General features: G+C 38.6%; 1 protein-coding gene across 2 annotated transcripts in view; it reads left to right on the top strand.

The window, feature by feature from the left end:
- Vcl (vinculin) overlaps positions 1–26,999 on the top strand; it is a 104,044-nt gene that overhangs the window by 42,656 nt on the left and 34,389 nt on the right. For both annotated transcript variants that reach the window (XM_051174456.1, XM_051174455.1), the window contains exons 3-8: positions 11,391–11,541; positions 12,063–12,171; positions 14,250–14,372; positions 15,962–16,122; positions 23,925–24,015; positions 24,805–24,952. In XM_051174456.1, coding sequence (XP_051030413.1) covers positions 11,391–11,541; positions 12,063–12,171; positions 14,250–14,372; positions 15,962–16,122; positions 23,925–24,015; positions 24,805–24,952 — 783 coding nt within the window. The remainder of the gene's footprint in view (positions 1–11,390; positions 11,542–12,062; positions 12,172–14,249; positions 14,373–15,961; positions 16,123–23,924; positions 24,016–24,804; positions 24,953–26,999) is intronic.

The following is a 26,999-nucleotide window of genomic DNA, read 5'->3' as shown; positions in this document are numbered from 1 at the left end:
TGAATCCATCTGGCCCTGGACTTTTTTTTGTTGGAAGGCTTTCGATGACTGCTTCTATTTCATTGTGGGTTATAGGTCTATTTAAGTTGTTTGTCTGTTCTTGATTTAATTTTGGTAAGTGATAGTTATCCAGAAATTTGTCCATTTCCTTTGAATTTTCAATTTTTGTGGAATACAGATTTTCAAAGTATGACCTGAAAATTGTCTGGATTTCCTCTGTGTCTGTTGTTATGTTCCCCCTTTCGTTTCTGATTTTGTTAATTTGCATGTTCTCTCTCTGCTTTTTCATTAATTTGGATAAAAGTTTGTCTATCTTGTTGATTTTCTCAAAAAACCAACTCTTCATTGCATTAATTTTTTTTTTTTTTTTTTGTATTGTTTTCCTGGTTTCGATTTTGTTGATTTCAGCCCTCAAGTTGATTATTTCCTGGTGTCTACTCCTATGGGGTGAATTCGCTTCTCTCTGTTCTAAGGCTTTCAGTTGGGCTGTTAATTCTCTTATATGACTATCCTCTGTTTTCTTCATATGGGCACTTAGTGCAATGAACTTCCCTCATAGCACTGCTTTCAAGGTGTCCCATAAGTTCTGGTATGTTGTGTCCTCATTCTCGTTGAATATTAGAAAGTCCTTAATTTCTTTCTTTATTTCTTCTTTGACCTAGGAGTGGTGCAATTGCACATTGTTCAGTTTCCACGAGTTTGCAGGTTTTCTGCTATGTGTTGTTGTTGAATTCCAATTTTAAAGCATGGTGGTCCGATAAGATACAGCGGACTATTCCTATTCTCTTGTATCTGTTGAGGTTTGTTATGCCACCTAGTATGTGGTCGATTTTAGAGAAGGTTCCATGTGGAGCAGAGAAGAAGGTATATTCTTTTGTCTTTGGATGGAATGTTCTATAGATGTCTGTTAACCCCAGTTGAAACATAACTTCTGTTAGTTCTTTTGTTTCTTTGTTGAGTTTCTGATTTGTGGTTCTGTCTAGTGTTGAGAGTGGAGTGTTGAAGTCTCCCACTATAAGTGTGTAAGATTTTATATGAGCTTTGAGTTTTAGTAGTGTTTCTTTTACGAATGTGGGTGACTTTGTATTAGGGACATAGATGTTCAGAACTGAGACTTTTTGTTGATGGATTTCTCCTGCGATGAATATGAAATGACTGTCTTCATCTCTTTTGATTAATTTTGGTTTGAAGTCTGCTTGCTTCTCATTTCCATTTGATTGGAAAATCTTTTCCCAACTTTTTACCCTGAGGTAATGTCTATCTTTGAAGCTTAGATGTGTTTCTTGTATGCAGCAGAAGGATGGATTCTGTCTTCGTATCCATTCTGTTAGCCTGTATCTTTTTATAGGTGAGTTAAGACCATTCATGTTGAGGGTGAGTAAGGACCTTTGATTGTTGATGCTTGTTTGATTTAGGTTTGTTGTTGGCAGTGTTATTGTGAATATATTAGTTCTGCTTTACCCTTGGTTTCTGGTGTAGTTGGATTATCTCTTGCCTACATTTTTGTGGGCGTAGTTACCTTCCTTGGGTTGGAGTTTTCCTTCCAATAATTTCTGTAGGGCCGGATTTGTAGATACGTATTGGAGAAATCTGGTTTTGTCATTAAATATCTTGTTTTCTCCATCTATAGTGATTTGAGAGTTTTGCTGGATATAGTAGCCTAGGCTGGCATCCGTGTTCTCTTAATACCTTTAGAACATCTATCCAGGACCTTCTGGCCTTGAGGGTTTCCATGGAGAAGTCAGGTGTAATTTTGATAGGTCTGCCTTTATATGTTACCTGTCCTTTTCCCTTCGCTGCTCTTAATATTCTTTCTTTATTCTGTATGCTAGGTGTTTTGATTATTATATGTCGAGGGGTCTTTTTTCTTTGGTCCAGCCTATTTGGGGTTCGGTATGCTTCTTGTACTTTCATGGGCATGTCCTTCTTCAGATTTGGAAAGTTTTCCTCAATGATTTTGTTGAATATGTTTTCGGCACCTTTGAGCTGGGCTTCCTCACCTTCCTCTATGCCTATTATTCTTAGGTTTGGCCTTTTCATGATGTCCCACATTTCCTGGATGTTTTGTGTTAAGGATTTGTTGGATTTATGATTTCCTTTGGTCGATGAATCTATTTCTTCTAGTTTATCTTCTGCGCCTGAGATTCTCTCTTCCATCTCTTGATTCTGTTGGTTATGCTTGTGTCTGTAGTTCCCTATTTTTTACCAAGTTTTTCTATTTCCAGCATTCCTTTGATTTGTGTTACCTTTATTTTCTCTATTTCAGTTTTCAAGTCTTTAACCGTTTCCTTCACCTGCTTAATTGTTTTTTTTTTTCTTGGCTTTCTGTACTTTCCTTAAGGAATTTGTTCATTTCTTCCACTTTTTTGTTTGTTTTTTCCTCCATTTCTTTAAGGGATTTTCTCACATCTTCTTTGAGGGCTCTATCATTTTTATGATGGTAATTTTTAAGTCGTTCCCTTCTGCTTCCTCTGCTTTGTTGTTGTGTTCCATTCTAGTTGGTGTAGATTCCCTAGATTCTGGTGGTGTCATTCTTGTCTTTCTGTATTGCCTTCTTCCCATAGCTTCTTCTAGTAGGTGTTGGTGGGGTCTCCCCCTCTCTCTATGGTACTTCCCTAGTGGGCTTATGTGGGTCAGAGATTCAATATCTGTAGCTCTGGGTGGTCCAAGCTCTCTAGGAGGTCTCTCCGCAGACAGGGACCCAGGGATTGGGTCAATGATGAGGATCCAGTAGAAGATGCCAGCAGGAACTCACAGTGGTCCAGCAGAGATAGGCGGATCTCTGGGAGGGGTTCGGGACTCCAGCAGAGGACTGGAGGTGGGGTCAGAGACCAAGCAGGTGGAAATTATGGGTGGTCCCGCGTGGATAGTCAGGTCTCCTTTGTGCAGATTTGCTCCGAGAGGTCTCCGAAGTAGGGTGGACTGTTGGCTCCACCCTCTGTCCCAGTACTCAACCAGAGTGGCAGGACCGTGGGTAGGGTAGGTTACAGGGTGGGGGGGGGCAGGCTCGCGGTGGGGATGGGTGGTGGTGTATCAGAGGTCCAAGGGTGCTCTCGATGGGGACAGGAGATAGGAGCAGCAGGATCAGGGGCCAACCCAGGGATTTGGGATGGGGGAGAGGTTGTAGGGAAGAGGCGGCTCCGATTGGGCCCAGACTCACCTCTGGCCAATAGCTGGCGGAAGAGTACAAAGGCTGAGCTGAAACTTGGGAAGGTTTTGCAGGATAGTCGGATCTCACTGGAAACTGGAATTCTCCAGGTGAGGCCTCTTTCTTTAGCAGAGGCTCGGATTTGGGGGTCAAAGATCTTGCGGGCAGGAGCTCAGAGTGGACCCGCAGGGATAGGCGGATCTCTGGGGACTCCATTAGAGGACTGGAGGTGGGGTCTGAGATCAAGCAGGTGGAAATTATGGGTGGTCCCGTGTGGATAGGCAGGTCTCCTTTGTACAGAGTTGCTCCTAGAGGACTCCAAAGTAGGGTGGACTGTTGGCTCCACCCTCTGTCCCAGTGCTCAACCAGAGCGGCAGGACCATGGGGAGGGTAGGTTACAGGGTGGGGGGCAGGCTCGCGGTGGGGATGGGTGGGGGTGTATCAGAGGTCCAAGGGTGCTCTCGATGGGGACAGGAGACAGTAGCAGCAGGATCAGCGGCCAACCCAGGGAGTTCGGGGGTGGGGGGCCCTTGTCCAGATTTATATCAAGGAAATCTGTTTTCGAAAACTAAGCTTTTTTTCCTTGTCCTTTTAGCAGTGTACATAAGGTAAAGATTATTTGCTGTTGAAATTTGGCAAAATATGTCTAAAGCTCTTTGTTTACTGTCCTGTGGAGACGTTTTGATTAATCATTCAGCTGTTATTCTTATTTCTTTTTTTCTTTTCGTGGTATTGGGGATCCAACTCATAACCTTACTTACTATTTGTCTGCTGGAACTGTCAGCTTATGATTGAAGTATGTTAAAAATGCTTACACTAATTTTCTACTTAGTTTTAGGTGTTAGCTTTATATATTTCTAAATGATACTGTTGTGCTGGTCTGTAAAGTTTGTAGTTCTAGATTCTGTTAGTGATGCATTATTTATTACCTTTTTTACAATTACTGCCATGATATTAGCCTCATGACTCCAGACTTTGTTGTTTTTTGAAATCCACATGACAGTTACTAGTAGTTGTTTTTATAAGTAAAAAGTATTCTCTCATTGTACTTGTCCCATTATAGTCTTGTGTAGGCATTTAAACTTCTGCACCACTGATTACATTATGCTGTAAAATAGTGACTATTAACTTTTTTTTCATCAAAAGACCTTCAGATAATAATAGTGAGGCTTTAACTGTTAGTTAAAAGAATGTATTAGAACAAAAAGATAATGAGTTTAGTAATATTTAAAAATAATTTTTAACAGTAGCATCAGCATACATTTGAAAACTACTGGTACTTGTAAAACACTCTTGCATGTATGTTCAGTCTATCTCTACTCTAACCCTGACTTGAGAAGGAAAAGGATTGTAGGAGTCCATCCATTGCTTGTGGGCCACAGAGTTCTTCATGGAGCCTTGCAAGGTTTAGGATCTCTTCTCTGTGAGTTCTTCATGGTACTTTGCAAGGTGTAGGATATCTTCTCTGTGCCCGGATGCCAGATTTGAAAAGGAGTAGAGGAAGGAGAGAGAGAGAGGAGTGGGAGAGAAACATATGTTAAGGTTTCAAAGGTATGACTCATGGTTTCAAATGAGCTGTTTACCAATGCTTGGACAGTCAGCCTGGATTGGATGTCTGTAATGCTTATAGTAGTCCTATTCCCAGCATTCTTTTTCCTCTTGTGTTATCTCTTGGGGGAAGCCAAAACTGGCTGCAGTCTTAGCTGATCTCATAAGAAATAAAAGAAGTGTGTGTGTGTGTGTGTGTGTGTGTGTGTGTGTGTGTGTGTGTGTGTGTGAGAGAGAGAGAGAGAGAGGGATTTAGCTTTCTTGTTCTAATGCACATACTCTATCAAAGAAAGGTTCATTTGCTGCTGCTTTTAAAAAGAGTTTTGATAGTTTTCAGTGTGTTTACTGTTCTTCCAGAGGACCCAAATTCAGTTCTCAGCACCAATGTCAGGTGGCTCATAACTGCCTGTAATTCCAGCTCTAGGGGCATGCATGACACCTGCTTCTGGTCTCTGAAGGTACCTATACACATGCAGCCTTCACTCACATAGGTACAGATGCATATGCATAAATGAATTTTAAAAAAGCCAACAATCTTGTCTCTTAGCTTTATTGTGGTCTAATTGACAACATTTTCATTTTGGTGTGCACATGTAGCTTAGCCTTGCTACAAATGAGAAGGAGCTAGAGACTTGGCTCAGAGGCTAAGAATGTGTACTTCTCTTCTAGAGGACCTGAGTCAGTTTCAGTACCATGTCTGATAGCTCACAATTACCTACAGTTCCTGTGATAGGGGATTTGACTCTGTATGTACCCACATGCACATATATACATAATTACGATAATTCTCAAAAAACGAGAAAGCTGCTTTGTCTTGTGTCATACTCTAAGAGTTGGGACAGGGAAATGAAATTAATACTTTATTGGCTTTGTGGATGAGGATTGCAAGATCTTGCAGTTAGAACACAGGGTTGGAACAACATGTTTTAGCATTATCATATGATAACGAGCATAGGATAGAGTGAGTTCTGGCTGTGCACTCGCTACTTAAATGAGATAGTATGTCTCTTTTTTGTACTCTGTTCCCTACTCCCTTCTAAAAACTGCTACTGTGCCTGTGGCCTTCACTCAGGTTTCTAGATGACTAATGGCTGAAGATTTTTGACCTTTCAAGATGGCAACTTCAGGATGCAAAGCATGTTAGCTATTATTGGGATGCTACACATGAGTGAGTCTGTTTCTGTTTTAAAATCAAGTTTGAAGTGAGGCCTTGTGCCACACACCTGTAATATCAGCTCTCTGGAGGCCACGGAGGGAGGACTGTAAATGAGAGAGAGAGAGAGAGAGAGAGAGAGAGAGAGAGAGAGAGAGAGAGTTACTTGAAAAAGAACTCAAAGAGATACAGTGAAGAGAATCATTTTTATGAATAGTGCTGAATGGTAGGTAGCGTGCATAACATTAACGTTTAACATCTAGCCTACGTTGGAAAAAAAAAACAAAGCAAAACAAACAACTTAGGCTTAACATCTCGATTAATGATAATTAAAATCACTGAGAACTAAGAAGCTTGGAATCCTCTGGGAAGTGAGTATGCCAAGAATTCCATGGAACTGTCTGTCATTGGTCCTTTTGATCTAAATCATAAACATTGGCCCTTGAGGCTGAAGGCCTCAACTTGCACTAGTTGATTAAGTTATCTAAATGGATATTATTAGGACATAGTCAGGATATAAGATTATTTGGGGAACTGATTCTATTCTAATCAGTCCCTAGAATTTAGGTTTCTATTTCAAAGTAGAAGATCACTTTAAGAGGCCAGGCAGAAAGTGTGCTTAAATAAAAAATAACATTTCCTCACTGACATGATGGGCTCTCCTATTCTGATTGCTGGTAATCATAGAGGGGTTTGTTTGGCTTTTATGAATGCCATTAAATTTTAATGTACTAACCAGATACCTTATTGTAGTAAAAAAAATTGTATAGTGTCTATTCTGCCTATAATTTTATCACACAAGAGAACCATTAGTGGAGAATCAATTTGATTCTTGGCAAACCTTTTCTATTACATTTTTTCATCCTGCCAGGTTTTCTCTCCATAAGTTATTCCTAGGATTTAAAAATTATTTTTTCAAGTTTGGAGATCATATCCAGTAACTGGATCTCTGTGAATAGATGTAGCTCAGGAATTACATTCTATAATGCTTGTGTTTATTTTCTATAATTTCATCAAGGATCAAGTTCCTTTGAAGTAAAATCAAGTTTGGTACCATTTAATGATTTTTGATAGGCATGGTGATGCATGCCTGCAATCTCATCAAAGGGGAGGCTAAGATTGGAGAATCATGAGTCAAGGCCAGCCTTGGCTACAACAGGTTCAGAGCTAGTATGGACTACATAGTAAAACTCCCTCAAAAAATGCAAAAACAGATAAATAGTTTTCTTTGTCTCAAATGACTTTTTGTTTCCTTTGCTTGGTAAAAATGTATTCATCAAATCATTACTGAGCATTTATTATTCATGAGGTATTAATACTGTGTGAGTACATTAGCTGCTAAAGTGAATGGGGCTTTTATTTTTGCCATGCTGAATTCACAGTATTAAAGGAGAAAACTGAGAAAGTATGGTAAATTTTATGGGAACACAAGACACCTATAGATATGGGAGACAAGTGGCAGTTATCTGAAGGGAGAGACATTTAAAACCGAGCACAAGACTGGGGTGGTGGCAGTGGTGGTGTCATCAAATCAAATAAAAGAAGGAGGAAGACAAATACCTGAGATCCAGGACAGGGCCATGTAAACAGTCTTGAGCTGGTGATCTTCAGTGAAGGATTAGCTATTCCTATAGTACTTTTGAAACCATTCTCTTCAATGTTTTTGAGTTTTCATGTAAATATTTAAGATTAAAAAATTCATTTATTTTTGTGCATGGGAATGAGTGCTTTGGCACATATGTAGAGATTAGAGGACAACTTTAGAGGGTTGGTTCTTCTTCTATCAAGGAGGTCCTAGTTTGCCATTAAGGGCTTTTACCCACTCAACTCTCTCACCAGCCCATCCACCAATACACTAATTTTGAGACAGGTTTTTAGTATGTAGTTCTGGTTGCCAAGCAGACCAGGCTGGGTATGTGTTACCATATCCAGCAAACCTTTTTGTGTGTGTGTGTGTGTGTGTGTGTGTGTGTGTGTGTGTGTGTGTGTGTGTGTGTGTGTGTGTGTGTTTTGTTAAAGGGTCTCTTACTTGGCCTGGAGCTCACTGATTCTGTTAGGTTGGCTGGCCAGTGAGATCCTGGGGCCTGTGTCTCCTTCCCCACTGCTGGGGTTTAGAGACATACATCACTGTGTCTGGACTATATATGGGCTATAAGGATCTGAACTTACACCCTTATGAATGCTTGAATGGTAAGAACTTTACCAACTGTGTCAACTCCCCAGCTCATTAAAATATTTGAAAGTTATTGCCTAACAGTGGTGGTGCACACCTTTAATCCCAGCACTTGGGAGGCAGAGGCAGACAGTCTCAGTTTGAGGCCAACCTTGACTACAGAGCTAGTTCTAGGACAGCTAAGGCTACCCAGAGAGACCCTGTCTTGAAAATCCAAAGATAAGTAATTTAAAGTTGTAAAGTTACTAAGTTAGAAAGTATGCATTTTCTGCCACACTGTATACTACATACACCATACACGTGTATTATATACTTGTATACATCCTAAATGTATTTTGATACAAGTTTCATTTTTATACGCATTGACAGGGCCAGGCCTTGTTGCCTCTGTGGTGGGCCAGATTGGGTCCAGCAAGGCTGATCTCAATTTCAGGATCTTTCTGATTCAGATTCCCTAGTACTGAGATTTTGAATGTGTTCTACCATGCCTGATGTTTAAGATTTGCTTCTTTTCTCTATTACCTTTTACAAACAGTTAAGAAAATGAAACGATGTATTTACCTGTGTGCTCATATTGTCTGTGTTCTTACCAGATTTCATCTGTGGGGCAGTTTGCTTCCTTCCTAAGGGCTTCCCTGGCTTTGTTACAGTGCATCTGCTGATCCTGAACAATTAACTTCTGCTTGTCTCAGGAGGCATACTGCCTTTGATTTCCAAGTATATATTCACTGGGTACAGTTGTTAGATCCACATTTCTTCTTGATAGTAGTAGGAATTGTACCCAGGGTTTCATGCACGGTAGGCTAGTGTTTTATAGACTAATCTGCCTAGGGTTTTAGTGGTTCTAAGATACTGCTTTCTTGTCTTCTGGGTTACATTGTTTTCAGAGAGAAATCCATGTTATTCTTGTGTATGTAAAAGTGCTATTTTTCTTTTGATGCTTTCTTTTAAAAAATATATTGTTATTATGGGTTTGAAGTAACTTGACTATGACTTCCTTAGTGTAATTTTCTTCTTTAAACTTTAAAGTTTTAATTAATTTATTTTTAATTTTATTCTTTTGTTTGTTTATTGCTGACATTGTAAATACTATTTCTGCCCTCATCCATTGTGGTGAAAATTGAGTTCATTTAACTTATGTAGATGACATTATGGCAGCATATTAAAATTACAGCATCCATACCTTTGAGTGAGCATCTGGCAGATACACCCACACAGGGTAGAATCATGAGTTTTCAAGACAGTTCATTGTAGTAGGCTAATAAATTGAGAATTATTATGTAGCTGTGGTTCTTTATGTATCTTTAAAATTATTTTTAGATTTATTTATTAGTTTATTTTTGTTTTTTTGAGACAGGTTTTTTTTTTTTTTTTGTGTAGCTCTGGCTGTCCTGGAACTCACTCTGTAGACCAAGCTGGCCTCAAACTCAGAGATCTGCCTGTCTCTGCCTCCCAAATTTTGAGATAAAAAAGCGTGTGTGCCACCACTGCCCAGAAGATTAATTTATTTTAATTACTTGCATGTATATATGTATACCATATGTGTGCCTGACCTTGGAGGTCAAAAGATGGTGTGGAATCCTTGGAGGGGAATTATAAGCAGTTGTGAACTACTTGTGTGGGTGCTGGGAACTGAACTTGAGTCTGCTTCAAGAGTAGTAAGTGCTGTTAACTGCTGAGATGGCTCTTCAGCTCCAGGCCTGTGACTATTAAGACTGATTAAGCAGCTGCATCAGCTCAAGCATGGTGTTGTGTGCCTGCAATCCTAGCACTACTTGTAAGATGGAGGCTGGAGAGGTACAAGTTCAAAACCTACCAGGGCTACACAGTGAGTTCAGGGCTAGCCTGAAGTATATAGTGAGGTCCTGTCTCAAAGAAAAGAATAGAAAAATTGGGGATAGGGCACATGGGTGGGTAGGGGATTGAGGCAGCAGGCATGCACAGTAGGTCTTTGTTTCTCACTGGTACCATTAGGTATGACCTTATGGTACTAGAGTTTATGTCTTAGCTTAGTAAAATATGTTTTTTGAGTTATAGTGGTACTTCATATGTCTTTTATAGCCTACTTCTTTTATACAGTTGAAATTCTTATTAGTTTAATTCTTCCTATTAACAATGTAATGCTGCTTTATAATTGTGGAAATTATTGTATTTCATTTGATCCACAAAACAATGATATGAGTAAGACTTTTTTTGCAGATGGATTTTTTTTTTATTTTTTTAAATGAAAATGTTTATTGTTAGAAAATTATTTTATTTTTAAGTAATTTATTTTTATCTATTTAAGTTACTCAGTGAAAACAGTGGATCTATCAAAATGAGATTAGGGGCTGGAGAGTTAGCTCAGAGGTTAAAAGCATTGCCTGCTCTTCCAGAGGTCCTGAGTTCAATTCCCAGCAAACACATGGTGGCTCACAACCATCTATAATGAGATCTCGTGCCCTCTTCTGGCTTTCAGGGATACATGCAGGCAGAATACTGTATTCATAATAAATAAATAAATCTTTAAAAAAAATGAGATTAGAAGAGATAATCCATTCATTCTTTTCTATGAATGAATAATTGAATAAATGAACATATTTTAGTAAAGGGTCAAGGACTATACTTGATTTATGCATTTTAAGTTTCTCTGTTGAATGAGTTTTCTCCATCTCAACCACCAAATCCTTGGCTGACTTAGTGATCTGTATTAAACTACGTATTGGTATTAGACTGCTAATTATTGTTTCAGTTACTAATGCCATTGATGTTTTAATTGACAACATAGTTTTATAGAGTTGTTCAAATAGCCCAAATCTACTTAGCAAGATGAATTTTTAAAAAATGTACATTACTTTGTCCTTTTATCGAATTCCTTTGTATTGTCTGATTATTAAATCTCACTATATGCTGGGCATGTCACATGCTTTAAAACCCAGCACTTGAAGGCAAAGGCAAATGGATCTTTGAGGTCAGGGTGAATCTGGTTTACAGAGTGAGTTCCAGGCTAACTGGGGCCACATAGTAAAGAGAAAAAAGTTCACCTCATAATATACTTTGGTGCTTTATTTCCAGATGTTAACTCTGACAGTACCACAATGTTTTTCAGTTCTTTATGTAATGTCTATTTTCAGGGGACAAAAGAATTCCAACAAAGGAGTTAAAGAGATCAGAACCTAAATGTGCTAAATGTGCTCTCATTTTTTGTTGCCAAGAAATAACAAAGAACAATTTATTCACAAGCCTACTGCATTGAGTGAATATCCTGTCATAAATTGGCCTTGGCTATTTGCCATTCAGAAAAACAAAACAAAACATAAATTCTTTGAATTGCATATGGTGGTCATATATTTGCTTTTGCTAAGGAGTTAACCTATTCTTCCCCCTAGGGTTGAGAATGCTTGCACTAAGCTTGTTCAGGCAGCCCAGATGCTTCAGGCTGACCCATACTCAGTTCCTGCTCGGGATTACCTTATTGATGGCTCTAGAGGAATCCTCTCTGGCACATCAGACTTACTTCTTACCTTTGATGAGGCTGAGGTAGGCAATCTGAGGCCCACAGAGACCTCTCTTAGACAAAATTTTATGTGTGTGTTATGTGTGTATGTGTTTATGGATGCCCATAAAAATCAGAAGACGGAATCATATCCCTAGGGCTAAAGTTATAGGCATTTGTGAGCCACCTGACATGGGTGCTAAGAACCAAACTGGGGTTCTCTGTGAGAGCATCATGTGTTCTTGATCACCGAGTCATCTCTCCAGCTCCTAAAGTCTAATTTTAAAGATAATAATAGACGTGGGGCATGGTGGCTTTATGCACTTAGGAGACAGAGGCAGGTGTATCTCTTGGAGTTCAAGGGCAACCTGGTCTGCAAAGCAAGTTTCAGGATAGCTGGGTGTATACAAATAAACCCTGTCTCAAAAAACAAAAACAAAAAAGATAATGGAATCCCTGGATGATTTTTCTTTAGAATGCTAAAATATTAAAAAGCTACATATCTGTAATGCTATTTTCTAGGTACTATTCACTACTTTGATTGATTCCTTAAATATATTTTCAGGTTCGTAAGATTATTAGAGTTTGCAAAGGAATTTTGGAATATCTTACAGTGGCAGAGGTAGTGGAGACTATGGAAGATTTGGTCACTTACACAAAGAATCTTGGGCCAGGTGAGCCAAAACCAATTTTTATATTAAAAGTCTTTGTGGATTGACTGTTTTGATTCAAGAGGGAAGGCTACTCTTCTTTAACTAGCAAAAAATAGGGGTACTGCATTGAGCTTTTCTGTGGACAGAGCTGACAATGGCTTTCTACTTCAGACATGCTGTGATCCCTGATCCATAGTTACAGAGAAACCCTGTCTCGAAAAACCAAAAAGAAAAGAAAAGGAAAAAAGTCTCTTACCTACTTTTTACAAGTCCTAGCCCTGTCAGAAACAGTAAACCAGATTTGTGAATGCTGATGGGGGATGTAGGAAAGGCTTTTCTGTTATTATAATGCTGAAGGCCATCTTTAACCCTCCTGGCCTTTCCATTCCACATTCCACAGCATTTCTTCACTTTCTGCCAGCTGGCTTGTAGTTTTTCATGACTTCTTAGTTTGCTCATTAGCTGCTTACCATTAGGGACTTATGCCCTAGCCCAAGGCTGCAAAACTGTAATCAGCCCTCAATAGAAGAGCTAGTGTGGTTAAATCTCATTTGAAATGATTATTTAGCCATCTGAATATTGAATATCCAAAATATTCAGATGCCATAAATTATAAGATTAATGAAAAGGCATAATAGGAATTTAACTTGATGTTTATTCCTTTGTGAATCATTTTTTATTAATTGAAATGTTGGTGTGTATTTAACAGTATTTTTCTAAGGGTCCAGTGTAGTGGGGTTTTGAGCTTTACAATATTTTCTGGGTTGTTACTGAAGATGACTTAGAAATGGTTTTCTTCCTTTCTTCCTCCCTCCCTTCCCTCCCTCCCTCCCTCTCTCCCTCACTACCTCCCTTTTTCCCTCCCTCCCTTCCTTCTTTTCTTTTTTTCTTTAATGGCTGTAGAGGTGTGCTGGGAGATGGCTGGTATGTGTTTGGGAGTATTAGAGATTAACCCAGGCTTAGTGCATGCTAGGCAAGTGCTCTACCACTAGGGTACCTCTAGCCAAAACCTGTATTCTTATATTCTTATTCTTGTAACACTGGAAAAAAGGTCTATGTTTTTCTCATGTGACTTTATGAGAAACCTAACAAAAATAAAGTTACTCTGGGTGAAGCAGAAGCAACCCACCTTTCTGCCTCTCCTTGGTCTTGATGCTCCATAAAATTATGAAATCCTAGGGGTAATTTCAAAGTCAAAGCTTCAAACAAAAATTATTTCAAGCTTAAAACAAAAATCATTTCGTTAGCCAGTGAGATGTCTCAGCTGACATCTCAGCACTTGGAGCTGAACCTGTCCACCTGTGTTCCATCCCCAGGAACCACATGGTAGAAGGAGACAACTGACCCCTGCAAATTATCCTCTGACCTACACATATATTGTGGCACACGTGTGTGTCCTCACATACACATACCTTTAAATAAATGAATATAATTTAAAAATCACTTAGCACTTTTGAATAATAGCCAAAATAAAGTACTAACAGATTGATTCCAAAATACCAGATGCTTAAAAAGTTGCCATCGCTGTACTTTTTATAATATTTCTATTTTGTTTCTAATTTTAAGAATAGTATATGCTTATTTTGGATCAACTTGAAAAAGTAAAAAAATATTACTAGAATAAGAATAAAACACAAGACTCAGGACAAATAGTTGCATGCTGCCAAACTTGATGACCTGAGTTCCATCCCCAGAACCCACGTGGGACGAGAGAAGCAACTCCTGCAAGTTAACCTCTGACCTCATGGCACACATATATTCTCCCAATATACAGAATGAATGAATGAAAACAAAACATCACATCCTAATCCAACCTAACCTACTGTTGTTAGAATTATTTCTGAAATTCTTATGCACTAGCCAGATATACAATAAGAAACCTGTGTGCATACAAATGAAAATTATTACATTTAGAAGTTTCCTTTAATAAGTTGCCTTTACTGAAAGGTATAACATTGTATAAAATGCTAGTATTGTTGTAATGTCTGTCTTTAAATATGTAGACAGTAGGTTTGGCTTTTTGTAGTAAGTCACAATGGATTTAGGCCCAAAAGGCCAGATTCTGGTTTGTTTCACCACTCTTTCTTCTTGTGCCCCAGGGATGACTAAGATGGCGAAAATGATTGATGAGCGACAGCAGGAATTGACTCACCAGGAACACCGAGTGATGCTGGTGAACTCAATGAACACTGTCAAAGAACTGCTTCCTGTTCTCATTTCAGGTACTTCCTGCTTTGATTATAGGGTGAGGGGAGTTGGATGTTCTAACTCAGCCTGCCACTCTCCTTTGCTTAGCTACATTTCCTTTACACAAGGTGGGCAGTAGACGAAGGATGAAAACTATGTAGTAGTCATCATTTTGAATGTTCTTTTGTTTTCTGCTTTCTTAACTGCTGAAAGGAATTTACACTTACTGTTAGTATGTACCAGTACCTCATTGTTCATGCCTGTGTCATAGACAGGTTGTAGATTATTTAGTTTAATTCTCAGAAGGCAGTTGTATTTAAATTGTTATGAATCATGTCATTGTCAACCTCCAGTACCTTCAGTTCTGGCGGGGGGGGGGGAACGACGGACGGGCCTGCATATACTTGGCATACAATCATACATATGTACATACATATGTGTAAATAAAATATTCTTAGTTATTTATTTTAGCTTTTGAGACAGGGTTTCTTCTGTGTAACTTTGGAGCCTGTCAAGGAAATTGCTCTGTAGACCAGGCTGCCCTGGAATTCACAGAGATTCACCTGCCTCTGCTTCCTGAATGCTGGGATTAAAGGCCCAGCTTAATTAAACTTTTTAATTAAAAACTTTTTTGGGGTGTTTTTTTTCTGACACAGGGTTTGTCTTATGTAGCCCTAGATGCCCCAGAACTCACTATGTAGACTAGGCTGGCTGAACTCACAGAGATCTGCTTGTCTCTGCCTCTTGAATGCTGAGATTAAAGATGTGTACCACCATGCCGATTTAAGAAAAAAAAAATCTTATGTAAATTCCTTTTATTTGGCCTGGTTGTGGTAGCACATACCTTTAATCCTAGCACTTGGGAGGCAGAGGTAGGTGGATCTCTGAGTTCAAGGTCAGCCTGGTCTTACATAGCTACACAGAGAAACCCTTTCTCGAAAAATAAGACAAAACAAAAATCTTACAAACAAGAAGGAGAGAGAAAGAAAGTGAGTGAGTGAGAGAGAGAGAGAGAGAGAGAGAGAGAGAGAGAGAGAGAGAAAAACAAGAGAGAAAAGGAAAGAAAAGAGTTAAGAAAGAAAGAGAAGTCACTGATGCACATTGAGAAAACTCCTGGAAGATATAGTGACTTATTTGAGGTCTACCATGGTATTGGTGGCAGCAGGCTACTCACAGTTTTATTGATGTTTTTTATTCAGTCTCAGTAGATTTACAGTGGCTAAAGGCCATGGTGGTATTAGGATGATAGTGATTGAGAGAGATATCAAGTACTTTGTGATTGTAGATCATCTGTGTGTTAAATTAGTTCCCTAATAACGTGGTGATGCTTTCTCTACATCTTGAGTTTTCTTTGCAATGAAAGTTCCTGATGCTGGAACTTGACCAGCAGATTTGCAGTGTTTGTTTTATATATTCTTCTTAAGACATTACGAGACCAAAATACATGTTCAAAGTATGAAATATCATACTAAGCAACAAGTTTAAATTTCAGGCCAACGAGATGACTCAGACTGTCTGAAACCCATCCAGATGGTGGAAGAAGAAAACTGACCCCCTCCCCCACCTCTGACTTCCACATCATTTTTTAAAAGATCAAATTCTGATCTTTTGTTCATTTTTATAGCCATGAAGATTTTTGTTACAACCAAAAACTCAAAAAACCAAGGAATAGAAGAAGCTTTGAAAAATCGAAATTTTACTGTAGAAAAGATGAGTGCTGAAATTAATGAGATCATTCGTGTGTTACAACTCACTTCTTGGGATGAAGATGCCTGGGCCAGCAAGGTAAGTTTTACTAGAAGAAAAATAATAAAAAAAATTCAAATTCTGCCTTCCTGGGAGATTTTGATTGCCATCTGTCTTAAGTTTTATCTTGTAACTGTATATACCTAAGAATGCATAGGTTTTATGGAAACAATTTCTTGTTCATGTGTTTTATGGGTTACTTGTCATCTTTATACATTTCCTGTGTTCCATAGTGGACTTTATAGGTGTACAGGACAGCTCTTGGTAGAAGGCTGAGGCGTGTACACTTCCTTCAGGTTCAATTCTCATTGTTTGAGCTGGTAGAGGAATTGGGGTATCATACTTCCTGTGTGGGATCATTGCTTTTTATAGGGTGATTGTTGCCAGGTAACTTAAGAAAAACAGATAATATACCTATAATTATGCACTTATCCTTAGCCAACTTTTGATTAAGAGGAGTGTATAGAGGAAACCCTCAGGATTTTTAGATGTGTTGCTTGATCATTCTGTTAATTAAAATATTGGTCTTCATATTTGCTAGCTAGATTACAGATCCCTTTGCCTTCTGTAGAAACTTTCCTTAGACTCCAAAGGAGTCTGTTAATGTGGTTTCCTTTTAGAGCCTATTGGTAAGTTGTCTGGAGTTGTTGCCACTCTGGTCTGCTTATTCCTATGCAATAGCAAAGTTTCTGGGTATGGGGAAGCCAAGATATTTTTGTTTTTTATTAGCCTCAGAGATGCCCAGGATGCAGGCAGTGGGGGGAATGCCCCATCTCCAGGATCTAGCTTTCCCATGTATGGCCCAAATGCTGTCACCAAGGTCACCCATCTGGTTGTTAACAGAAAAAGTGACTTCTGTTGGCTGTTCATTAGGGCTGTTTTTCTTCCAGGACCACATATAAGGTAAGGTCATCAGTCTTCCCTCCTGCTGCTCAGAAAGCTAATCTAACTATGTGTAGTCAATTAGTTTACTTTTATCTATATATTTATTTACAGAGATGTTTCCTCATTGAAGTATGTTCTTGAACTGGTTCTAAAATTGTATTTTAAGTTTTTATTATAAAAATCATCTTGTCTCTAATATTTGATTTAATTTTGCTTTTGCTGGATAACTTTCACTTCCCAATGACTTCTTTGTGCATCTTTTTTTGTTGTTGTTTTCTTGTTTGTTTTATTCTTTTCTCGAGCTTAGAAGGTAAGCTTTCTCTTGCCCTTTAGTTTCTTTTTCACTTAAAAAGAGAAAAAGCATGTCTTGTGAGGTTTTCTTGTGCTGTGTGCTGTGTCTTATTTTGTGTGCCAGTGTGTAACACTGCTCAGATATGTGTCAGGATATGATTTATGTGGAATTCTGGGCTGTGTTGGGCAGACTGACTTTGGCTCTTATTGAATTGGTATTTTTGGGTGGGTGGGACAAAACAGAAAAATATCACTATGGCATATCAGGCTTTCTGTATTTCGTAGGTCTTTTTGAGCTAGAACATTTTTTTGCCTATTCTTCCCCGCTGACCTCATCTGAAGGCTTCTCTAGGTAGCTGGGTTGGTTACCTGTGGATCCAGCTCTTGGGAAAGAAGACATGATGCTGTCTCCATGCCTTTCCTAACAGTCGTGTTTGTAGGCATTGACATTTTGCTTTTGGAGATGTGTTGTTGAGATTTTTACCTGTAGTGAAAGTGAGTAGGCTAGAGAGCTATCTTGCTTACACTACCAAAGCCAAAGAGGGCAAGAAGTAAAGAATAGTGATATATATATATATATATATATATATATAAATAATTTTTTTTTAAAATTCCTCCTTACCTTGAGTTGGTGGCTTTTTGCATGTTCTGTTGCCTAGGCTGTGAACCAGCTGTAATTCAATGATTTCATGTTCTCCTAACCAAATCTCTTTCCTTTGCTTCTAGCAGATGAGAAGTTAGGAAGAACAGACATTTAATCATAATGTTTCCTTATTTTGGAGGGAAAAATAATCTGCCATTTAGTGAATTCATGTTATTGAGTTTACTTTCTGCAACTGCCAACAAAAAATGCTTCTTAAAAATCAAACAAATAAAACCCTTGATTTTAGTGGGTTTTTAGTTCAGGATTATGGAACTGGCAGGATGAACAAGGGCAACCGGCCTGGTCCTCACTAGCTGTCTTGTACCTGTCCTGGATTTATGTTGCTCTGGAGGAAGCTGGCTAATTAGGATGATACGAAACTAACTTCATCAAAAGTGAGAATAAATTAAGTTTATTCACCCAAAAGAAGCTCAAATACATGGCATTGAATGAACAAGAGGAACTTTTGTATCTGCCTGCTTTTATCATATACTTACTTATTTCAGAAATCAAAATAGGATAAAAAGATGCACACGAAAAGTTACCAACCTTGTCACCTTTCTACTTTACCTCTACTTAACCCTGTGTGTAAACTCTTCAAAACTCTTTAGTAGTTATAAGAATATTTAGAAAAAGAAATTTTACCCTGAAAATGTAATGGAAAATGGACAGTGTTAACTAGGATTCTTTCCTAAACTGTAAGCAGTAAATTCACCAGATCTGGGGTCTGTCTGTTGCCACCAGGTTCCCATTCTGTTCAGTGCATACATAGTGTCTTTCACCACCTCTCGCTCCTACTGATAGTAATTAACTTTGTCTTCCCGTACTTGTTTCATGCTTCCCCATTGGTGCAGTGTTCTTCTGGAAAGTGAAGGTTCCTCTAGAAAAGTGGGGGAAGAAAGTAAGTGGAACAAATTCTTGGTAAAAAATACGTCTTCTGAATAAGTTCAGATTTTGACAAGGCAATGCATAGCTGAATAGTGTACCTGTTATGCTTACATTCAGCTTACAGATTCACACATTTAGTAGTGAGTTTAAACACTTCATTTCTATTGAAAGTAAAAATTATCCCTTGACTCAACAGTCATCATTAAAGCGAAGCCAGCATTTTTCCTGGGACAACATTCCAAATCAAAGGAACATGAGTTAAATACAACTCTTACTTTACTTTGCAAATTTAGAACTCTATACTTAATTTTTTAAAAAAATTTACTTATATTATTTGTATCTTGATAGGTGTTGGGAGCTGAGAGGAAAATAAAAGCATTTCATTGCTAAGATTTTTTGAGTCTTACAGAGGTAGCTTTTCAGGTTGAGTCATTAGATACTGTAATTCCCGTTTTGTTATGGTGGTGAGTCTCCTGCTGGAATCTAGGCTGGATATGGGTAGCAGTGACTAACTAGGATATCTTCCACATAAGATCACTCTGCTTTTTTACCATAGAAGGAAATGCTGGTTAGAGTGCTGTCCTGTAACAACCTCACTTCAGACCATTGGGATTCAAGGGTTGAATTTAATTTTGATTACTTTAAAAAAAGATCAAAAATAAATAAAACATTTATTTTTGAGTGTCCTCAAGTTTTGTTTTAGCCTTCAGTAGAGTGATCTGTTCACCTCTCAAGGAGGAAATCCTCAAATGCTGAAGGAATTGGTGTTTCCTGTCTGATCTAGGTTATCTTTATCTGGACCATCTGTGAATGTGCTCACAACAGGCATAGGTGTTTACAGTTGTGAAGCTTTTATCAAAGGGGAGAAACCCAGGCTAGAAAAGGTAACTAAAGTCTTAGGTCAAGACAACTTTCTCATAGGTCAGTCTGTTCTTTCCTGAAATATCTTTGTTCAAAACGTTGGAATGGTGCTTGCAGAAATGTGATCTGAAGCGAAATCAGTGTTGGTAGAAGAAAGAAAAGAAGGCTGAAAAATAGTTTCCATATTTAAAAAATTTTAACTTAAAAATACCAGTATTGTAGGACTCTGCTTTTCATTTTAAATTTATTTTTTTGAGATAGGGTCTCTCCATGTAATCCTGGTTGTCCTGGAACTTGCTATTTAGACCAGGTTGGCCTTGAACTCACAGAGATCCTCCTACCTCTGCCTCCAGAATGCTGGACTCCACTTTTCTAACTGTAGTTACTCTGGATTGTCTAGAGGGAGAATCTCAATATTATTCACGGGTATTCTTGAGGCCTGAACATGTTCTTAGGAAAGGTAGTATATACAGAGGTCTTTGTGTTTTGTTTTGGATTCCCTTCCATCTTTGCTGTGTGTGGGAGACTGCCAGGGACACTGCAACACACATACACACACACACACACACACACACACACACACACACACACAACTATATACACGTATATCTTCAAACTGACTTCTAGTAATAATGCTAGGGAATTTGTTTATATCACGTCTACTGTTAGTATACCTAAGTTATGACAGGATTTTGTTGATTTCGTCATAAATGCTGCCCTTTAAAAAATATATATGTGAGATTCTTTGGAGACAAAAAAATATATGTCCCTATAAACACTTTTGGTTTTGATAGGATTATTAGTGCTCTTCTCCAAAAAGATTTTAAGAAGGTCTTTTAGTGACTGTTATAAATGTTTCTGTCTAAATCACATGCTTAAACCAGAGGGATGGAGAGATGACTCAGAGGGTAAAGGCACCTGCTACCTGGTCTGATGCTCTTAAGTTTGATCCCTGGGACCCACATTGCCGGAGAGAATTGACTCCAGTAAACTGTTCTCTGACCTTACACATATAATGTGGCACACTCTCACCCACACACACACACACACACACACACACACACACACACACACACTAAACAAAAGACTATAACAACAAAAACAAAAGGCAACTTAGAAACTAACTGAAATTCTCAGCTTTAAAAATGCAGCTTCAGGGCTGGAGAGATGGCTCAGAGGTTAAGATCATTGGCTGCTCTTCCAGAGGACCCAGGTTCAATTCCCAGCAACCACATAGCTCTCTTCTGGCTTCCACAGGGCACCAGACCTGCGCATAGTGCACAAATACACATGCAGGCAAAACACCCATATTCATTTAAAAAAAATTGCAGCTTTATTCCATGTTTGCCATTGGTTAAGTGTAGGGAAAATGAGGGGTTGATAATTTTAACTTCCTGGTGTTGTCAGATCTACTCGGAAGAAAATTACTCTTTTCTCCTGAGAATCACATTCTTTCTTGCTAGTGAAGGGACCATCTGAGCTTTTTAGAGAAAAAGAAATGATTTTCGAGGATGCTGAATAGAGCAAAGCTTATCTTCCCATTGTGTTTCAAACCATTTTGGGATCTTGGGGATAAAAGCAGTCATTTATGTTAGCACAGCCTGTGAGTTTGATTTTGGGGCTTCTCTTGTGAGAAGTAGTAACAGGAGCTCATACTGACAAGGTGGACACCTGCTGACTGCTGAAGAAGGTTTTTGGCATATTTGGCAACTCTAGGAAAAACAAAAACAAAACAATGACAAACACAAACAAAACAAACCCAGTTTCTTGTGATACAGAGTAAGAGATTGAAGTCAACAAGCTTAAGATCTAATGGTCCTAAGAGTGATTCCTTGTTCTTAATTTGTAAAACAAAATTAAATTTAAACCTGAGATTCAATGAAGTATTTGAAGGAAAAAAAAAAAAAACTGGCTAAAATGGAAGCTACCATGCAGGAAATTCAATGAACATTACCATCCTAACCAGTATCCTTTACAGCTAGATTAGTGCCAAATTATGCCTTTTTGAAAATATGTGATTTTCTTTGAAATTTAGACTTTGAAATGTATATGAATGTCTATTGATTTTGTAAAATAGACAAAAAAAAAAAAAATCACTGTGGTGGTGTTGCACACCTTTTTTATTCCAGCATTCAGGAGGTGGAGGCAGGTGGATCTCTGAGAGTTCAAGACCAGCCTGGTCTACACAGAGAAACCCTATCTCAAGAAACAAACAAACAAACAAACAAACAAACAAAAAAGTATTACAGAAATGTCTATTAACATATATTTAAATTTTACATTCATATGATTCTTCTTTTCCATGGTAGGCACAGATTAACCCAGAGAAAGCTTATTGTATAAATAAATCCACACTCAGACAACTTGTAAATCTAAAAGCTGTCCAGTTAGTTCCTTGAGGTTAGGAGTTACTTGAGAGTCTTAATAAGATAGCCATTTAGGCCTTTCTTATTTGGAATTCAGGTCTGTGTTACTTCCAGGGGCAAGGTTTGCTGTGTAAATTAATGAATAACAAAATGGAGGAAAGAAACAGATTTAAACAATATGAGTAAATCACCTAAAGATATTTAACTAGTTATTAATGGACTTTGGACTAGATTTTCATGATGTTGTCTTATATTGGTAGCTGTCATAATTCCATATAACTTGGTAACTTTTTATACCCCCTACCCACTTGTGTAGTTTAGTTCACCTTTTTTGTTGTGGCTGAGAATAAAGTTAGAATGAGAGAGAGCTTTCTCTACCTCTCTAGATGGGAGAGAAGGGAGTTCTAAAGTGGGGAGTCTGGCTTTTGAGTAGGCATTTTAGAAATGCTGGGGTCCAGCTGCTGCTGTTTTTAACCTGTGAATGTTGCCTGTTTTTTTTTTGTGTTAGTGGTGGCTCTTTGAATTGGAGGTAGGAATGTGCCTGGTGCCTCCTTATGGAAGCTTGATGGTATAACACCTGTAGGGTTGGAAATTGAAGAAAGCTTAGGGATAGGGGCCTTGCCTAGAATTTTAGAGGTTAACATCATGTTTTGATGAGTTGACTCTGAGTCATTCCTCTAGTGCAAAAAGGACATAGACTGATTTTTAAGATGTTAAGTGAAGATTTAAGAGATGGCCAGTCTAGGGCCAGTTGCATTGGCAGACACCTTTAATCCCAGAATTTGTGAGGCAGAAACAGAGGCAGGCAAATCGTAGTGATGCCAGTCTGGTCTACATAATGAGTTCTAGGTGAGCTAGGGCTACACAGTTATACCTGAGAGAAACAGATGTGGGAAGACAGACAGAGAGACAGTGTACCAATCTACCAACTCTAAAGATTGGTACATGGATATTTGTTATATTGTTCTGTGCATTTTTAATGTATTAAAAATTGATTAAGCTGGGAATGGTGGCACATACCTTTAATTGGGTAATTTCAGTGACTTCAAGGGCAGCCTGGTAGACATAGCAAGTTCTGGTCAGACAGAGCTACATAATGTACACTGTACACCCCCCCCCCCCATTCTCTTTATAGGTTGTTTCCTAGCTATTTAGATTCTGGGAAATTCTTTGTTGGTTTTATGCTTATCTTTATAAATCCTGGTTATAAGCAATACATATATTAGGGGTGGCAAGTGATCTAAGGATGAGAAGTAAAGTGATAGCAGGGAAGGCCAGCAGTATGCTTTCTTCTTATGTAACTTTTAGTGGCTTATTTTGAGAACTAAAACAAATGGTTACATTAACACCTTCTATTTATTTTTTTCCAGCAAGTAATTCCAAGTTTTATTTTATTAATTGTATATAATGAAATGACCTGTGTGTGTGTGTGTGTGTGTGTGTGTGTGTGTGCGCGCGCGCGCGCGCGTGCACGTGCACATGTGCATGTGTGCATTTAGATAAGAAAGAACTGTGCTTTGTGGCACCACATACTAATGAGGCTTGCCTACAGCAGAGAGGGCTCTGGCAAGGCTTCAGCTGATGGGTGTTGACTAGTCAATAAGGAAGCATGAGGCAGTGGGGCTTTTTCCTGCTGAAGACTTTAGACATTTCTTGGCTTGAGCAGTTTTTTAGGTTTTTGCAGTTTTAGTAATGGTGACACAAGAGGCAGGATAGAATTAACTGGAGAATTGCATGCAAGATGCTGCATTTTGACAGACACAGGGATTATGGTGTGATGAAGTTACTTTAAGGCTGTTGTAGGACTGCCTTAGCTGTTGTGTGTTAGTGCTGTAACTACTTCTCTGTAAAAGTTGAGAGACCAGGACACAAAACAGACAGAATAACTGTGGGTTTCTCTTCCAAAGGACACTGAAGCCATGAAGAGAGCACTGGCATCCATAGACTCCAAACTGAACCAGGCCAAAGGTTGGCTCCGTGACCCCAGTGCCTCCCCAGGTAACCTTGCAATTCTTCTTTCCTGAACAATAAACAGCTAAAATACAAATACAAATGGAGGAAAGGAGTGAACCCTTCTATAACCTCAGCATCCTGAGGTAACTATAGTATCCCACTATAGTTCCCAGTAACTGAAACATTCCTGGGTCTTAAGGGATGAAGACACAGGCCTTATCAACTCTGTCATGAAATAATAAACAAAACTATACAGCCATTCCTTGAAAAATTACTGGTTCACTCATCCCCTGAATCAGAAAGGTAATTATTCTGAATGAAAGCTCTTTTTTGATAGTTCTAGTTGGGCAGATAACCATTTATGTCAGCAAAGGACTCAGTTAAGGAGATTGTACAGTGATGTCTACAGAATTGTAAAATTAAGTTGACTATATAAAGATAAGACCCAAGTAGGTTATTAAACTTGGCTTTTCTAATTTGATATTCCATTTTAGATTGTTTGAACAAATGTGGAAAGCCTAATAGACGTTGGAGGTGCTAAGTCCTGTTGAATGACTAGACTAGACTCTTTTTTCATAATCCACATATTCATGTCAAGCCACTTCACATTTCTGAGCAGATAGGGTGCCAAGTACCTTTTCCAGCAGGACCTGTGGTAAAACTTTACCTCATGGTTGAGAGGCACTGCGTGACTGTTAGCTGTCAGATGGAAGGCCTTCTATCACTTGTCTGTTAAAGTCATCTATTCCTTCATGAATGAAATGACTTGTAAAGTAACCTCTCTGAATAATTGATGTACCTACAATGTAGACATTGAAAATTTCACTATTCTAGGGGATGCTGGTGAGCAGGCCATCAGGCAGATCTTAGATGAAGCTGGAAAAGTTGGTGAACTTTGTGCAGGCAAGGAACGCAGGGAGATCCTAGGAACCTGCAAAATGCTAGGGCAGATGACTGACCAAGTGGCTGATCTCAGAGCCAGGTAAGGTTCCTCTGCTTTTCTCAAACCAGGAGTGAACTCACTCCTAATGAGGAGGGTGCAAGTCCATGCCAATTTTACTTAATTGACTTTGGCTGATAATAGAACTTTAAAATATTCAAAAAGTTAGACCTTATTTTGTAATTGATTTCTTAAAAAGGTTGAGTTAGAGTTTTATGAAGAAAAAGGGGCAGAGTTTAAGTCTGATCAAGCTACCTACCTTTATAAAAGATGAATGGGTAGAAAGAAATATGAAAGAGTAGCAACAGGGCCGGAGATGTCGCTCACTTGGTAGAATGCTTGCTTAGTATGCATGAATCTCTGATCTTAGCACCCATCAACCAGGCAGGGAATGTATGCTTTGAATCCTAGAACACAGGAGGTGGAGGCAGGAGGATCCTCAGCTACTTGTTGAATTGAAGGCCAGACTGACCCACATGAGATTCTATTTTTTCATAAAATTTGTTTTTAACCTTCTTTTTACCCTTCTCAAGTCTTGGTTTTTAAAATCCTCCTACCCCCATATAAGTACACTTAGTTTGCTATTGAAAAAACTCAGGAGAATGAAGACTAAAAAAATTATATATTCATCTTATACATTTAATGAATATATTTACAGGAATTAAGAGGATTGAATTGTGCTGAAATGCCTAGTGTAGATGAGGTTTGATTTTTGCTTTGTAAATGTCCTAGAACTCCTTGATCATTGTGATGCACAGCATAACATATACAACTGCACGGAAACAAACCTCAACATTCAACATGCTCCATACCATTATACTTGGTTCAAAGTACTCATATCTAACTGTAGATTGTAAAAGTACTGATTTTTTTGGGGGGGGGCATTATAGATAAAGAAGCCCCTAGCCTTCAAAAATGTATTTGAAGCAGGAGAGAACAGCTTAGTTGTAGTCGCATGGTTCTCACTGAGCCTCTTTCCTGTTGAGAAGCAGCCTTCCTTGTCAGAAGCATGGCAAGAAGTTTGCAGAAAGGACAAAAAGAAGTTTTGTTCCCATTTGGAAAAATGCCAGTGCAGTTTGACAAGATCATTGGCTCTTCTAATTTTTCATTGATGACTCTTGTGTCTGCATACCTTTCACAGTGTGGCAGGCAGTTTTCACTTGGAATTCTCAAAAACACAGTTGTGAATATAAGCAAAAGAAAGACATGGTTGTATGGGAGAGTCCACTAATCTGTCAAGAGAAAAGGCTAGACCAGAGATCAATAACTATGAACCTACTTCACAATGGAGCCTGTGTTATCCTTTATCTATTCCCATTTTTTTTTCCTTATGTGTACCCAGCTGTTTTATCATTTTGATGGCTGAAACACAGTAACTCTTTCTTCATTGATATTCAGGCATTTAGGTTTTTAGAAATACATTTTTATCTGCATAGAACTCAAAACTCCTTAGTTTGAGTTGGTGCATATATATTCTAACCTTTTCACAGTTAGATGCATATGCCAGAAATATTCATCATGACTAATTACTATATTTGAATGAAATAAAAGAAGCTGTAGGCAGTATTTCCTCTGTCTTCCATTTTCTTGTCAGGATGTGGGCAGGCCTCAAATATGAGATGAAGGCTTATACACCTGGCAATACATTTATGGTGTTCATTACCTACTATGTTGGAACAGATAGATATATATATATTTTTTTTAATAAGAGGGCAGGGGGTTGTTGGGCAGATCATTCAGTCAGACAAGTGTCAAGCTCCTTAGAAGCTATGTAAAAAGTCAGATCCCTTAGCACTCTGGGTCTACAAATTCCATTGCCAGTGATGGAGACAGGCACATTCCTGGGGCTTACTGTCCACCCAGCCTAGCCTAATCAGCAAGTTCTAGACCAGTAAGAGACCCTATGTCATAAAACAAGGTAGATGACAGCTGATAAATGGCACCCACAATTGCCATATACACATGGATGCAAACATGCACATGTACACATACACACAGAAAAAGATAGATTTTGGGCTGGAGAGGTGGGTCAGTGGATAAGAGCACAGGCTGTTCTTTCAGAGGACCGGGTTCAGTTCTTAGCACTCAC

The sequence above is a fragment of the Phodopus roborovskii genome, unplaced genomic scaffold (genome assembly GCF_943737965.1).
Source record: "Phodopus roborovskii unplaced genomic scaffold, PHOROB, whole genome shotgun sequence".
Taxonomy (NCBI): domain Eukaryota; kingdom Metazoa; phylum Chordata; class Mammalia; order Rodentia; family Cricetidae; genus Phodopus; species Phodopus roborovskii.
The sequence above is the reverse complement of the archived record's forward strand: the minus strand, read 5'-3'. Positions and strand labels throughout refer to the sequence as shown.